The sequence below is a fragment of the Cynocephalus volans genome, chromosome 7 (genome assembly GCF_027409185.1).
Source record: "Cynocephalus volans isolate mCynVol1 chromosome 7, mCynVol1.pri, whole genome shotgun sequence".
In the NCBI taxonomy this organism is placed as follows: Eukaryota; Metazoa; Chordata; class Mammalia; order Dermoptera; family Cynocephalidae; genus Cynocephalus; species Cynocephalus volans.
Window position 1 is genome coordinate 88,009,067 of NC_084466.1, and position 17,028 is coordinate 88,026,094.

The 17,028-nt window shown below is 35.1% G+C and overlaps 1 protein-coding gene across 7 annotated transcripts in view; it reads right to left on the reverse strand.

Annotated features, from left to right (window-relative positions):
• Positions 1 to 17,028, reverse strand: part of IFT88 (intraflagellar transport 88) — a 162,089-nt gene that overhangs the window by 121,325 nt on the left and 23,736 nt on the right. For 5 of the 7 annotated variants that reach the window (XM_063101885.1, XM_063101882.1, XM_063101883.1 and 2 more), the window contains exons 4-11: positions 13,928 to 13,984; positions 12,608 to 12,661; positions 11,877 to 11,940; positions 11,075 to 11,144; positions 8,141 to 8,231; positions 6,650 to 6,754; positions 5,434 to 5,536; positions 4,517 to 4,631 (exon numbers count right to left, since the gene is read on the reverse strand). In XM_063101885.1, coding sequence (XP_062957955.1) covers positions 4,517 to 4,631; positions 5,434 to 5,536; positions 6,650 to 6,754; positions 8,141 to 8,231; positions 11,075 to 11,144; positions 11,877 to 11,940; positions 12,608 to 12,661; positions 13,928 to 13,984 — 659 coding nt within the window. The remainder of the gene's footprint in view (positions 1 to 4,516; positions 4,632 to 5,433; positions 5,537 to 6,649; positions 6,755 to 8,140; positions 8,232 to 11,074; positions 11,145 to 11,876; positions 11,941 to 12,607; positions 12,662 to 13,927; positions 13,985 to 17,028) is intronic. The other 2 variants (XM_063101884.1, XM_063101881.1) reach the window with 1 other exon arrangement.

Consider the following 17,028-nt stretch of genomic DNA (forward strand, 5'->3'; position numbering starts at 1 on the left):
ATACTCCTTGATGAATACAGATACAAAAATCCTCAATAAAATACTAGCTAAAAGAATACAGCAACATATATGCAAAATTATACACCATGATAAAGTGGGATTCATCCCAGGGATGCAAGGTTGGTTCAACATATGCAAATCAATAAATGTGATACACCGTATCAATAAAATCAAACACAAGGACCATATGATCATCTCTATAGATGCTGAAAAAGCATTTGATAAAATTCAACACTTACTCATGATAAAGACCCCTCTGTAAGTTAGGTATAGATGGAAAGTATCTCAACATCCTTAAAGCCATATATGATAAACCCACTGCCAATATCATCTTGAATGGGGAAAAGCTGGAAGCTTTTCCTTTAAGAACAGGAACTAGACAAGGATGCCCACTCTCACCACTCCTATTCAACACAGTGTTGGAAGCACTAGCCAGAGCAATCAGAGAAGAGGAGGAAATAAAGATTGGAAAAGATGAAGTCAAACTGTCCCTGTTTACAGATGACATGATCCTATATATTGAACAGCTTAAAGCCTCTACAGAAAAACTCTTGGTGTTGATAAATGACTTCAGCAAAGTAGCAGGATACAAAATCGACACACAAAAATCAGTAGCATTTCTATTCTCCAATAGCGAACATGCAGAAAGAGAAATTAAGAAAGCCTGCCCATTTACAATAGCCACCAAAAAAAAATAAAATACTTAGGAATAAAGTTAACCAAGGATGTGAAAAATCTCTATAATGAGAACTACAAACCACTGCTGAGAGAAATTAAAGAGGACACAAGAAGGGGCCAGCCCCGTGGCTCACTCAGGAGAGTGTGGTGCTGATGGAGCTGAGGCCACAGGTTTGGATCCTGTATAGGGGTGGCTGGTGCACTCACTGGCTGAGGTTGCGATCCCCTTACTGGTCAAAAAAAAAAAGAGGACACAAGAAGATGGAAAGATATACCATGCTCTTGAATTGGAAGAATCAACATTGTGAAAATGTCCATACTACTCAAAGTGATATACAAATTCAATGCAATCCCCATCAAAATTCCAATGACATTTTTCTCAGAAATGGAAAAATCTATCCAGACATTCATATGGAATAACGAAAGACCATGCACAGCCAAAGTAATTCTGAGCAAAAAAAATAAAGTTGCAGGCATAACACTACCTGATTTTAAACTGTACTACAAAGCTATGATAACCAAAACAGCATGGTACTGGCATAAAAAAAAGACACACTGATCAATGAATAGAATAGAGAATCCAGAAATCAACCCACACACCTACAACCACCTGATCTTTAACAAAAGCACCAAGCCTATACACTTGGGAAGAGACTGCCTCTTCAGCAAATGGTGCTGGGATAACTGGATATCCATATGCAGGAGAATGATACTAGATCCATACCTCTCACCATATACTAAAATCAACTCAAAATGGATTAAAGAATTAAATATACACCCTGAAACAATAAAACTTCTAAAAGAAAACATAGGAGAAACACTTCAGGAAGTAGGACTGGACACAGACTTCATGAATATGACCCCAAAAGCACGGGCAACCAAAGGAAAAATAAACAAATGGGATTATATCAAACTAAAAATCTTCTGCACAGCAAAAGAAACAATTAACAGAGTTAAAAGACAACCAACAGAATGCGAGAAAATATTTGCAAAATATACATCTGACAAAGAATTAATATCCAGAATATACAAGGAACTGAAACTTTACAACAAAAAAACAAGTAACTCAATTTAAAAATGGGCAAAAGAGCTAAATAGGCATTTCTCTAAGGAAGATATACAAATGGCCAACAGACATATGAAAAAATGCTCAACATCACTCAACATTCAGGAAATGCAAATCAAAACCACACTGAGATACCATCTCACCCCAATTAGGATGGCTAAAATCCAAAAGACTCTGAATGATAAATGCTGGCAAGGTTACGGAGGAAATGGAACTTTCATACATTGTTGGTGGGACTGCAAAATGGTGCAGCCTCTATGGTTCCTTGAACAATTGCAGATAGATCTACCATATGACCCAGCTATCCCACTGCTGGGAATATACCCAGAAGAACGGAAATCATCAAGTCAAAGGTATACCTGTTCCCCAATGTTCATCGCAGCACTCTTTACAATAGCTAAGAGTTGGAACCAACCCCAAATGTCCATCATCAAATGAGTGGATATGGAAAATGTGGTATATCTACACAATGGAATACTACTCAGTTATAAAAAAAATGAAGTACTGCCATTTGCAGCAACATGGATGGACCTAGAGAGAATTATATTAAGTGAAACAAGTCAGGCACAGAAAGAGAAATATCACATGTTCTCACTTATTTGTGGGAGCTAAAAATAAATAAATAAATACATAAATAACCTGGGGGGGAGGAGGGAAGAAGACACAACAATCACAGTTCCTTGAAGTTGATACGACAAGTGAACAGAAAGGACATTGTTGGGTGGGAGGGGGGAGAGGGTGGAGGGAGGGAGGTTTCGGTAATGGGCCACAATAATCAACCACATTGTATATTGACAAAATTAAATTAAATTAAAGTTTTTTTAGAAGTCTGAATTCTTTAGTATGGCATTAAAATCATTCCACAAATAGTTTCCTGTTTTTCTTTTTCACTCTTCTTCTTTTGTTTTGTTAAAACTTTATTGAGATATAATATACATACCATAAATCCACTTGTTTAAAGCATATGATTCAATAATTATTGCTATATTTGCAAAGTTGTGAAACTATAACCATATTCCATTCCATAGTCCAAGTCATTTCCATTACCCTAAAAAAAACCTGTGCCCATTAACGATCATTCCCCTTTCTTACCTCCAGCCTTAGGCAACCACTAACCTGCTTTCCTTCTCTCTGACTTTTCTAGATATTTCATATAAATAGAATCATACAATATGTGATATCTTGCCTGGCTTCTATCACTTATCATAATCCTTTTGAGGTTCCTCTACACTGTAGCATATATCAGTAGTTCATTCCTTTTTTATTGCTCAAGAGTATTCCATACTATGAATATATACCATATTTATTTATCCATTGCCTACTTGATGGATATTTAGGTTGTTTCCATTTTTAGCTATTATGAATAATGCTGTTATGACATTTGCATACAGGCCTTTGTGACAACTTATGTTTTCATTTCTCTATGGTATACAACAGTACTTCAAAAAGTCTGTGGAAAAATAGAATTAAAAGATAATACAAATCTTTCCATGAACATTTTGAAGTATGCTCGTATTCCTAGGAGTGGAATTATGGGTCATATGGTAAATTTCTTCACTTTTTTAAGAAACTGCCTATTTCCAAAGCAACCACACCATTTTCATTCCCAACATATGAGGTTTCTGATTTGTCTACATCTTCACCAAAACTTGTTATTGTCTTTTTGATTACAGCTGCTCTAGTGGATGTGATCCCACCGTATCTGTTAAGTACTCCCTGACACATCCCTCTGTTTCAACTAAATTAATTTATTCATAATTCTCTGACTAGATCATGGACACTGTTATCTGCTTGACTCATCTCATGGTGTTCCCTTTGTCTGGAATGTTACCCCCTCTCTTCTCTTCACTTAAGTAACCTCCTTCAAAAAGCCTTGCTTGACCATTCTTGTTCTCCCTCGATGGAACTACTACAGCACCCACTGTCTCAATTATTGATTATTAAGCACCTAACATATGCTACTTAAAATTATTAACTTTTTCTGAAGTGCTCAAATCCTTGGCCTCGCCTAGGTTAAAAGTACCTTAAGGACATTATGTTCTATAATTTACATAACATTTGCTGATGATAATGAGATATCATCCAATATTCAAAGACAAATGATCATAAAAGGTGGCATTTACAAATAAGTTAACTGTCACAGAGGAATTGTACTATGCCTAGAAGAAACTGTGACCAGTAAGTATCCTGGAAATTTCCTGTGTTGCCATAGTTATTACTAGACCGTAAGGTAATTTATTGTTTCTGCTCCTGAATATTGCAGGAATAGAAAATATCCCAGCTTTGCAAGCTGCCAAAAAAACAACAAAATATTTAAAGAAAATATCCCAGCTTCTTCCTCTTCTAAGATTCAGAAATAACCCCTTCCTCTCACTCTCAAGCTGTAGTAAGAATGAAAGGGGATCTTAAACTTCTAGCCTTGTATTCTAGAGCCTGAGTCTGCTATGTCCTGGAGGACTGCTATCGTAATTTTATGCTGGCATTAAGTTGTATTCATGAAGCCTGCAGGGTTAACCCCTATATCAGTTGATTAGCTTAGTTTCATTTCACTTGATCACATACCATGCTTTTAACCTTTTACTTGTCATTATACAAATGTGTGCAAGCAGTCACAAGGGAACAGATCGAACAAAATTCTACACATATAACATAAATCTAATACCTCTCATGTGCAAACACTTCAAGATGCTCAACCCACTGACAGATCAGAAGAGTTAACTCGTTTGGGAAAAACAACACTTAAACTTCACAGTTACCGTGGTGTAAACTTACCTCATTTCTTTATGGACACTTGGAATTTGATCTAATGCCATTCGGTAGAATTTAATGGCTTTGGAATAATTTCTTTGCTTCAGATAAATATTTCCCATATTCACTTTCAATCTTCCTAATTAAAAAAATAAAAAACGAATGAACATATAATATTCTCATTTTTTCCACTTTTTCAATGATATTTTAGATGACCTTAATTTATCTAAAATGAAGTTATGAAGCTTTAGACACTTATCTAAACTTCTAACTTTAAAAGAGTTATACTATTTTCATGTATCCACCCACTAATCTTCTGTAAAGAAATGGAACTTAAGACAAATAGATTCCTGAAAAAATGGTTGGAAAATAATTGATTTACATTATAAAACTGGAGGTACATTCTTCTAAGAAAACCATGGGACTTAAAAAATATACACTTGAAAATTAGACTCAATAATGTCACACGTATTTTAATATGATACTAAGGGAAATGATATTCTGATAAACTTTAATACTGCTAACAAAAAATGACACAATATAAATGCAAAACATAAACGACAGTCCTTTGGGGATCAATTTGTACAGAGGAAAGCATGCTCTGTGGGGTTGCCATGTCTCATTCTACTTATGAGGACAGAACACATTTTTTATTTACTATTAGGCAGTATACTTCATACCAACTATATTTCTTCATCTGTATTTGTATGGATTTTCATGTAAGTAGTATATTTAAGCAGGACATCCTGTCATAAATACAAATTTGCTTAGAGAATAGATCATTTTATAACATGGAAGCATAAAGTGAGGAGACATAAATCAACACTACAAAAGTCTTCTTTTTTCAGCATGACATTGACCTGCATCCAAGCAAGTATGTTAATATTCCCCTTCCCACCCCTTACTAAACCTATTTGAAAAAATTGATTATATACACCTACCTGCATTGCTAAACATCTTATTTTTCACTATAACTTGATATGTGTTTAGTGCTTCAGCATACATCTCATTAGCTGAATACTGACTGGCCAAGTTGAAAAGTACCTAAGGAAGAAAATATTGCAAAAAGACACGTAATGGTCATATTAGGTGCCTTTTACTTCTAACCTTTTTGGAGATTTTAATCCTATAACAAAGTTAGCTGCTTATATCAAAATACCCTACCAATTAGAAAATAAATAAAACAAATATCTTTCATTCCAAATGAACCAGAACACGAAGATAGGAAAAGCTGTCCTCTAATTTCACCTTAATTTTCTATGTATTCCATTTAATTTAGGTAGTATTTGCCATCTATTAATCTCAGGAAGACCTATAAAGAATAAATGTGTATCATTAATGCTGCTGGTGATAAAAGAAAGAAGAAAGATAGTGGACGACATTTTCTTTGTAAATATAAACTAAACATCATGTGGAAATATCTCAAACCATAAACTATATCAGAGAAGAATTTGTATAGTAAGAGCTCCATATACAAAATTATAATTTAAGTTATTAAGTTATAATTTTTAGAGGTGAAAAAATCATCATAAATTATCCCCTAATCTAAAGACTTCATGGAATTTTAAAATATCAGCTTTAAACAGTAAACATCAAATATTTTAGTTTCAAATGCCCCTTTTCTTCCATTTGTTTAGTATATGAAGACGTTACCCACTGAAAATACATCCTTTTAAACAGCACTATATACATCAAGGAAGTGTTTTTACAGAATTAAAGAAATTTTGCTAGAAATTAGAGGTATTAACTTTTTTTCCCCACTATCCTCATAGAACATTATCTTATTGGCCTCATTTGAAGTCCCTGAAAATAACTGATTCAAAAGTCTACATTAGAATCTCATTAAAATAATCATCTGCATAGAGCATAAATATTAGCAATCTTCAAGAAATAGAGCCATTGGATGGTGGGTTTGCAAGTACTTACTAAGTTATTAAAAATAAAAACAACTAATTAAATAACTAAATAGAAGAGATTTTTGAACAAATCAAAGACAAGAGTGTCTCATGAACTGAAGAGTAGTTAGTATTAATTTCTTCCTGGTCACCTGAGGACCAGTAAAATTTTAAATAATAAAAGAAAAAAGAAAGAAGACTTCTGGAATCCACAAATCCTAGCCCAAATAATTTTACTCAGTAAGTATATTTCAATACTTACTGAATAAGTTAAATCCAAGTTGATATTTTCTGGAGTTGTAACTTGTTCTCGTTGTCTCACCAGGACTCTCTCCTTTCTTCCTGCATCTTTTGCTTTTTCTAAGGCCTGAAATCAGATTTAAACTCTGTAAATTCCCTTGAGCATTCATCAATTTTTATGCATTTGGGAAATGTCTACATGAAGTTTGGCTGAATTAATTTTCCATCCTCGCTATCCCCAAGATGCCCCTCTGCACTCTTACCATAAACTTCACTTGAAAACGAAAGAACCCGCAGTATTTGTTTAAACTGGAGCTCACCATCATAGAAATGTCTGTGTGATTCTTCCGGGAAAGAAGGGGAAAAGTATGAGGGATGAAAAGTAGAGTCTATCTTCTCCAAGTCAATTTTCTTTATCACACACCTTCCTTTAGGTGTGACCATGCCCACTTACGATCTGTTTTTTCCTCCCAACTCTTGAATCTTTGGGTATTTTAATTCAATCTTGGGAGGCAGGAATTTAAGTGGATTTTGTTTGGCTTCTGGGATGCTCAAAATACAGACAAGTCAAAGGATAACTGCTGCCTGATATTACAAGAGATGCTTAGGTTGGCTCATATCCTATTCAGAATACCAAGAACCTTCTTCTGTTGACTTCCACTGAGAAACTGACGCCAGGCAAATTCAATGAGACTTTTTTTTTTAAAAGAACTAGATAAAAAAAAAACACCAGTTCTATGAACAAAAGTAGCTTTTTATTTTTTTTTAATTAATTTATTTATTTCATTATTTTTGTGTGTGTGTGTGTGTGACTGGTAAGGGGATCGCAACCCTTGGCTTGGTGTTGCCTGCACCACACTCAGCCAGTGAGCACACCAGCCATCCCTATATAGGATCCGAACCCGCGGCTTCAGCGCTTCGCTGCGCTCCCAGCGCCACACTCTCCCAAGTGAGCCACAGGGTCGGCCCCAAAAGTAGCTTTTATACTGAACATTTTCTCTAATGGCATTTATCAATCCAAAAACTAAGTCATAAATTTTATTTATATGGTATGACAATCAAAGTAATGTGAACAAAAAAATTAAGAGAAAAGATTTAATTTTAACAAAAAGCAGAGTTGGATTCCCAGAAAGCAAACTATGATTTTGCAGTTTACTTCAGTGAGGCTTCAATAAGAAAACAGCACTTAGTACTGTGGGCAGCTCATGGTAGGTAGCATATTGGAGTCTAATCCAATAGTCCAGCTGGACGCAAGATTAAGGCAACCAATACATTTGAATTTTCTTCCCTAGTGAAAAGACCAATGTCAAAAATTATAAAATCAGCCAATTGTTTTGACATTGGAAGTTATGAGGGAGAGTTACAATTCCTGGTTCTCAAGATAATTGCTTCAGTCAAAACCCTAAGACAGGTCAATGGTAAACGAAATACTTATTTATACTGTACATATGTTTGTATTATACAAAAGCAGACATACTTCATAATCCTGAATTCTATTAGTTTATGAACTTACCAATTTTAAGTCTCCACAACTGTTGGCAATACAGCTTTCTTCTACCAACTCATTTACTTTCTTCTCTAATTGTCTAATCTTTTCTTCTGGACTATTACAGAAAACAGCATGTGTAATTTAAATCATTCAACCACTAATAATCTATACTAAAATTTAATTTACTTTTAACATTGTCCATTATGTGCTTTTAAAGAATAGGTCATAGATAAGACAAATGTATAAATGGCATTAAAGAGCAAATGTACCACTGTTTTAATAACCAAGTCCTATAATTATTCATGATAAAAGTAAAAATAGCTAACATATACTTAGCACAAGTACAATTTAATACTGAACTAAATGCTTTACCATAATTTTTCATTTAATTCACCTAATAACATTTGATACAGTCCTATCATTATTCCCATTTTCCTGACAGGGAAACTGAGGTTTAGAAAGTTAAGTATCATGCCCACAAAGCTAGTAAATTATGGAACCAGGATTTAAATCAAACTAGGATATTCTAGGACCCATGCTATTATATAGCCACCCCAAAAAGGAAGCAGATTCTTTTTTTCAGAGCCTACGGCAAATGAAAACTTTATCTTATGGCTAGGAAAACTGAAGCCACCCATAAAAGAGATAAAAATTATTTACTACCAGAAGGAAGCTGCAGAGAAAACTTCTAACAAGGTGAAGAAGTTTAAAAATTCTGGTTTCACTAATAGCAAATCAAGTATTCCAAATTCAGTCACATTTCAAAATAACATTAATGTTGTTTTCCTACCACTTTCTTCCAGCAAAATACTACAATACTCTGAATGTACATCAGTACCTGAATAAAATTTACTACAAGTATATTTGAATAGACAGTAGTTCTCTTAATTCTCTACAAATGGACTTTTAAAAAGAATACAGGAATAAATTTAGCAGTGTAGCTTTGTCTAAAGAGTCATATTCTTTGAGGAAACCTTGATTAAGACTACAATTTTTATTAGTTTCTATAGATCCATAAAATTCTGAGCAATGACCATAATAGATGGCAGTTTTACAAAGATTACGATAAAGGATGGAATTCTATTTTCTAGTTGTCTGAAACACTAGTACGTGTCTTTATATGTTGTTTACAGATTGTTATTATTAAACCTAAAATAGCAATATAAAATTTTAAAGTTAAAAATCTGTAAGAGAACTTTATGAAGACACTCAAATTAAGTATCCTGTCCCTATCAAATGCCAGAGAAATTAAGTCTGTGTGCAGACACTGTTGGATACCCACCTACACAAGATCCTGCTGCCCACCCTACATCCTTGCATGCAGAATCTAAGCTAGTCATGAGAGTCTGGTTCAACCATGGCCATGTGATGCATTTCTCATTGAGAAATGAAGCCATGTCTGCTTGCATAGAGGGCTTCTGGAAAGATTTTCTTTGCTTTTAAAAAAGGCCTAAGACTAGGAACATTCTGCTGCTAGACTTGATCAACCACATGAAGATTTTAACTCTCACCACTCTCTTGGCATCATAATGATGGGCAGGCTCTTAGGAAAAGCCAAGAGAAATAATGTAAGCTAAATTAGGGATGATGCTATTCAGCAGTTAAATTAACCACCCCCAAAACTGTCCTTCCTCCCAACTTCCAGTTATGTGAGCCAATAAATATTCCTATTACTTATGTGCATGTCTTTTGTTGAAGTGCCTTCTGTTGTTAGCAGATGAAAGAATCATGAATTATATAATATTTAAATAAAAGAACATGCTTTTATTGGCAAACATGCTGTCATTAATTGACACAAAATAAACTGACTTTCTATAGAGGTTCTTTGATAGTCAAAAAGGGAAATTATGCAATTTATACAACAGCCTAAGTATTAGGTTTAAGAACTACAATTTAAAAACATACATTTTATAGAAGCATAATAGTGTAGAGGCTAATAGCATGAGCTCTGGAACTAGACAAAGTGGGTTCAAATCTCAGCCCCACCATTTATCGGCCTTAGCAAGTGAAGATTTCTGTGCTTCAGTTCCCCACTCTACGAACCAGTAACAGTAATAGCACCACCTTCACATGTAAAGCACTTGGAACAGTGCCTGGCACATAGCAAGTACTCAGTAAATGCTAGATTATATTACTATTTGTAAAATGTATATACATCAAGGTACTCAGATACCAGTAGGTGTCTATAGCTGAACGTATACCGCAGCTTTTTGACTATTTTCTAGACACTAGCACAAAACAAAGTTAATTCTACAAAAAATTAAATTTCTCAATAATTATATGACAACTAACTTACTGTGTATTCTCTTAATTTTTTTCTTTAAAATGTCCTTTTAAAATAAGCATATCTTAGAACATTTACAACCCCATTTGGCCTTCAAGAGAATCAATACTGGCACCCATAAATCTTAGACCATATCTTCAAGTCAGGTAATATTACAATAAAAATTGCACAGAACACACGTTGCTATTTTTCTTAGACTTGCTTCTTTTGCTAGTTCCAAGAACTAGGAATGATGTTTTGATTATCCTACTGACACAACTTTTAAAATGCAGATGGTCCCCAATTTATGATTTTTTGACTTTACAATGGTACTCGCAGAACCATTGTTTTTCACTTTCAGTGTAGTATTCGATAAATTACATGAGCTAGTCAACACTTTATTATAAAACAGGTTTTGTGTTAGATGATTTTGCCCAACGATTTTTAGGCTAATGTAAGTGTTCTGAGCTCATTTAAGGTAGGCTAGGCTAAGCCATGATGTTCAGTAGGTTAGGTATATTAAATACATTTTCAACTTATGATATTTTAAACTTACAATGGGTTTTATCAGAACATTACCCCATAGAAACCTGAGGAGTATCTGTACTTAAGAATTATGCATTTGGAACATAAAAATTAAAATATGTAACAACAGCAGCAGCAGCAACAAAACAACAGCACAAGGACTTGCATACCTATCTTCATTTTTGGCTTCCAAAGGAGGAGCAGGGCCCCTTGACTGACCAAGGGGGTCAAATGCAGAGCCTGAAACACAATTTAAGAGGTCACATTTAATCTGCAGCCCAGCAAAATTGAAGAAAATATGAAAACATGAAACCTTGCACAAGTTATTTCACTTATCTATTTATTAAATGTTTAGATTACCTATTTATTAAATGGACACCACATTTATCATGTCCACCCACATATTTCACATGTTGGGAAACTGGTAAGATTTTTAACATACATACAAAAATTATGTAAATAAAACTTGTGTTAACTTGTGAAAACAAAAATAAGATACTCTCTCAGCATTTACTTTCTCCCCCACAGTGACCTATCCCTATTATGAATTCTAAATTACCAATCATGTGAGTTACAACCTGGTATTGGCTTTCTCATTTTCCTTATTGGTATACCAAACATTAATTTTTGTCATAATTTTATTTTTAAATTATTATTTATCATATATTTAAATACTATTTTCACCTTTCATTTTTAAATCATGCTCTAACTTACATAAAATAAAATGCACATATTTTAAGTGTGTAGTTTAATACAATTTGACAAATTATACAGCGGTGTGATTACCACCCCAACTGAGATGTGGAATGTTTTCATTAGCCTTTCCCTTTCTTAATGGTATCTAAAATAATGGTGCATCTTATAATCAATGGAATGGTAGATTTTATTTAAAACTGTAATAGTATCTATACACACAGAACTAAAAAATTAAAAGATCTGAAAAAAATTATTAATAGAGATAGATTAACAAACCTCTCAAAGCTGCTTTGGTAAAACCAGCTGCTCTCACTGCTGTCATGGGTCTAGTAACTCCATCCTTCAGAGAATAGGAATCATTTAAAAAGTATTCTTAAGTAAATCACACTTCTGCACATGACACAAAAATTAATATAGCCAGTCTGTTAACCCTGATGTTTAATCACTATCTGCTTACTCACTTCTGCCTCCTCATGTATGACGGTACTTCAAAAAGTTCACGGAAAAATTCGCATTAATTTTGTTTTTCCACAAAGTTTTTGAAGTACCCTCATATGAATACTGTCTCTACTTTCTCTTTCCCCTATAAAATTCAATTCCTTGATCTAACTGGGCTTATCTCAGTTCGAAAAGAAAAAACTAATTAGCTTATTAGCTAACTACTCCCCTACTTTTGGTTGGTCTCTTATACGTCTAAGACAGAAACCACAGACATTGTAAATGGTAGCATAGGAAAAGTGGGTCCCAGAGTACATCATATAAGCAAACTACCGGTCCACTTCCGAATAGGATTTCATTTGAGACCTGAATGAATAAATAAATCCAAAGAGACCTGGCCTCTAAAAATTTAGAACAGTCCAAACTTTAGCTCACAATTTAAGAATCAGGGTCACTATATAAGTAACATCTTCTTCAACATTTTTAAATAACATAAAAGAAAAAAATCTTTGGTAATTAATCCAAGTCATAGGAAAGGCACAAAATGAACAACCGTATGGCAGAGATACCTGAATAGCTCCTGTGACTGGTCTTCCCATCGATGATGTCAGGGATGTCTTGGACTAGTAAACAAAATTAAGTTAAAAGTATTCCTAAAAACATTTATGTACTTTTTTCTTTTTTTGGCGACTGGCCGGTATGGGGATACAAACCCTTGACCTTGGTGTTATCAGCACCATGCTCTAACCAAGTGAACAAACTGGCCAGTTCCCATCTATGTTCTTTTAATTCTACAAATTAAATTATAGAAGTTTGATTCTTAACTTTTTCTTCATTCTACCAGTAAATAAACTTAAGAATAATTTTTTCTAATTATCATCTGGGGATATAGGATCAAACTATGAAACTCTAAAACAGAGGTAAGCAAACTAAAACCTGCAGCCTTTTAAATAAAGTTTTACTGGAACACAGCCATTCCCCATTCATTTGCACATTGTTTATGGCTGATGTGCATTACAAATGCAGAGTTGGACAGCTGTGACAGAGACCATATGACCTGCAAAGCCTAAAAAATCTGGCCCTTCACAGAAATAATTTACTCTCTATTATTCTGAAGCACCACCAAAAAGGAAATATATGAGTAATACATGCTTAGGCCAATTATAATAAAAAAAAAAAAGTATGTTTCATATGACACATTTACATTATGCAGAAGGCGACTTTCTTGACTTATGTAAGGGAACATTATGGGGGCAAGTGCCCGTGACCTCTAGGTTCCAAAGCCACTTTCTGACCTCTACGAAAGTATTAACATAAGGACTAGGAAATGCTATTCCACCTAATCCATTTTTCTCCTATACCTCTATTATTTTATGTAAACAAAACATCCAAATTGTAGGTAATTTGGGCAAGATTAAAAGGTTTATTACTTTTATAGAGTTTTACATATGTCTTTCCTCCAAAGGTCTCTAATATAAGCAAGACCTCAATATATGCCTCTGAAACATTTTTCTTAAATTTTATTTTTTCATTAAGTTTTTTACAATTATAAACACTATTATATTTGTATGACATCTAATGTCACATAAAATATATGAATGCAGTACACATGAGACTTTGTGATATTATGTAGAGAATGAAAGGAAATCAATCAACAAACACAGGGTTTACAAATGGAAAAAAGTAATAAAATATTTTCTGATATATTTATAAATCAAAATGACTGGAATTTTCAAAGTTGTTAATCAAATTAGACTTCTATAACTATCTTAAATGGAAAATATATCTGGGTCATGAACTGAAAGATAGCCAGAATTATTTAGAACTTCCTAAAGTGAACTTATGCATGAGAAAATGCATCTTAATATTTTCAGCTTACACAAACCTACCCCATATCCAGTAGCTATAGGTCTAGTAACTGCCGTGCTTGGTATTTTAGCAGTTATCTTGGGGAGGAAAAAGAACATAGTTAACAGAATTCAGATAAAGCTACATAACAGAAAGCTGGAAAAGAAATGGAAAATACAGACCCATAAATAAAGGAAATTTTATATAATATTTAGAATAATTTCTTTTAAATTATCTTAAATATTAGGGAGCTCAGGTATTTTAAGTATTGAAGAGGAGACGCATTCTGGAATTCATTTTAAAGGAAAAAGGTGACTTAAGAATGACATGAGTTACAAAAAAGAAAGATTTCTTTTCATGTTTGCACCTATCATACATTAAACACTTACTGCATATTTATTATTGCCAGCCACTAGGCCAAACAACAGACACAGGATTTGCAGTCTGAGAACCTGGGTTTGAATCTCAGCTCTCCCTCAATTAGCTGTGTTTATTTATTCTCTTTTGAATCTAAATTTTATCGTTTTTTGTTTGTTTGTTTTGGTTTGGTTTTTGGGGGGTTTTTCGGTGGCTGGCTGGTATGTGGGTCTGAACCCTTGACCTTGACGTTATAACACTACACTCTAACCAACTCAGCTAACCAGCCAGTCCTCCTTTTTTAAATAAGGATAAAAAGTATACCAATCACAAAATTGTGGTTGAAATCAAACAGAACGATGTAGGTGAAAGTGTCCTAAACACATTAATTGTTAGGCGTATTCGTTTGAAAAAAAAAAATTTTTTTTTTGACCGGTAAGGAGATTGCAACCCTCAGCATGGTGTTGTCTGCACCACGCTCAGCCAGTGAGTGCACCAGCCATCTCTATGTAGGATTGGAACCCACGGCCTCAGTGCTACCAGCAGCGCACTCTCCTGAGTGACTTGGGGCCGGCCCTGAAATATTTGATTAAATATCATTTGTGGAGGAATTCTACTTCTGGCTGTGATGAACTATCATGGGAAAAAAACTTTCCCACTAACAACTAAAGAGGCTGGGGACAAAAATATTTTTTAAAAATTCAGTCTGAATACATTAGAGAACCATCAAGACAGTGAAGAATTACAAGGTCTCAAAACAAGGAGGAGAAGGGAAGGCTGGAGAGGTAAGCCTGCACACTTGGGCCTGCTTGTCTCCTAGAGGCATGTGTTAACTCCAAAGGCATGGTTGAGAAGCTGAGCACATTTTCTGACAGACTCTCAAGCTGAGGGGATAAACACTGGCATTGAGGGCCTGCCAAAGAAGCAGCCCTGCTAATCCTCCAGGCTTTAGATTGTGATCTAAAAAGGCTTACATCCTAAGACTGAAAGGTAAATAGAAGTATACCAGCATTCAAAAGGGCTGAAGTCTGATTTAGAATCATCTCAAACCCAACTATATTAAGGTAATTAGGGACTGCTAGTGCTGCTAGGACCATAAGAAAAAGTAAATTCTCTCTAGGGAAAGATAAGATCCTCTAGAGCTGTGCTATCCAAGAAAACCTTCTACAGTGATGGAAACATTCTATATCTGCCTTTTTTTGATAAGACAGCCACTGGCCACACATAGCTGCTCAGCATTTGAAATGTGGCTAGTGCAACAAGGATCTAAACTTTAAATTTTAATTTTTGATAATTTAAATGTAAATAGTTACATGTGGCTAGGGGCTATCATACTACACAGCAGAGACATAAAGCAATACACTATCTTGTAAAGAGTGTCTGAAAACAGTGTCTATAATGGTGTCTGCCATTTAATCAAAAACAACCAGACATACAGAAGACAAGACAACCAAACCAAAAGCCAACAGAAACAAAAAAATGGAAAGAAACCCAGAAAGGATTACATATAATGGAAATATCAGACATATACTTTAACATAACTATGCTTAGTATGTTCAATGAATTAAAAGACAAGATTGACAATTTCAGCAGAGAACTGGAAACTACAAAAAAGAAATAAATGGAAATTCTAGAAGTGAAAATAATGTAAAATTCTGGCATTGTCCAGGAAGTACTAAAACTACTAGTTCATACTAGACTTTAACAAGATGAGTATTGAAATCTTTAGGGAAACACTAAAAGAATGGTTGAAGAATGTACTCATAAACTACCAAAATAACTAAAGAGGGAAATGGAATTATAAAAACAAACAAAAGAAGGCAAAAAAAAAGAGAGAAAATGAAACAAAAAAGGACAGAGAAAAACCAAATCAAATAGTAAAACAGTAAATTTTAAATCAAATCAATATTTTCATTAAACGTAAATAGAGGCCAACCCGACTAACAGCACCAGCATGCCTGGCAACCTCACTGGACGTAGGAAGCACCCCTGCGTGCCTGATAGCAGCAGCAGGCCCAGTAACCTTGCCAGAAGCAGCACTCCCTGCCATTACTGTAGATACTAGTACTGTGCAAGTGGTCCATGACAGCCAAAGGCACAGCAACTGCTGCTGCAAGGATGGCTTGCTTCCACACCAACAGCCACTGTTCCCTAATAGGCAGCCTACTGACTACTCATTAGCATAGACAGGTGGAGAGTCATCAGTGGAGCCCAGGGAAAGAGGTAAGTGAGCAAAGACCTGTGACCCACTGGCCCAACCCACAGGGGGAATTACGCTGTCATATGTGATAGTACACATGGGGATGAGAGGTATGGGTGCAGCCCAGGAGACAGCCTTTATCTGGGGTGACACACATGCAGAATCCCCTGAGAGTACAGAAACTCAGGATACCCAAATAGAGTAAGAAAGAAAACCCCCAATCACCACCAACCCATCCCCCAACGGAGAAAAACAAGGTCCCAGGTGGAGCCTCTGCCTGTAGGAAAGAGGAAAGAGAAAACCTGCCCAGGGTCTCCCATTCAAACTGAGGAACACCAGTATACCCCCAGTGCACCCATTAGGGTCACAGGGAGTAAGCTAGGGTACCAAAAGACCTGCCCAGGACCACCCACCCCAGACAAAGAGCAACAGGGCACTCAAGTGCTTCTCCCAAGAACGCAAGAGCTTGCCCATGTCCTGGACATACCAACACAGTGTCACTAACCTCAGCAAGGAATCACTAAGTGCCCCAGTGACTAGGCCATGGAGGTACTCACACACAATTCCAACACTGAATACAACGAA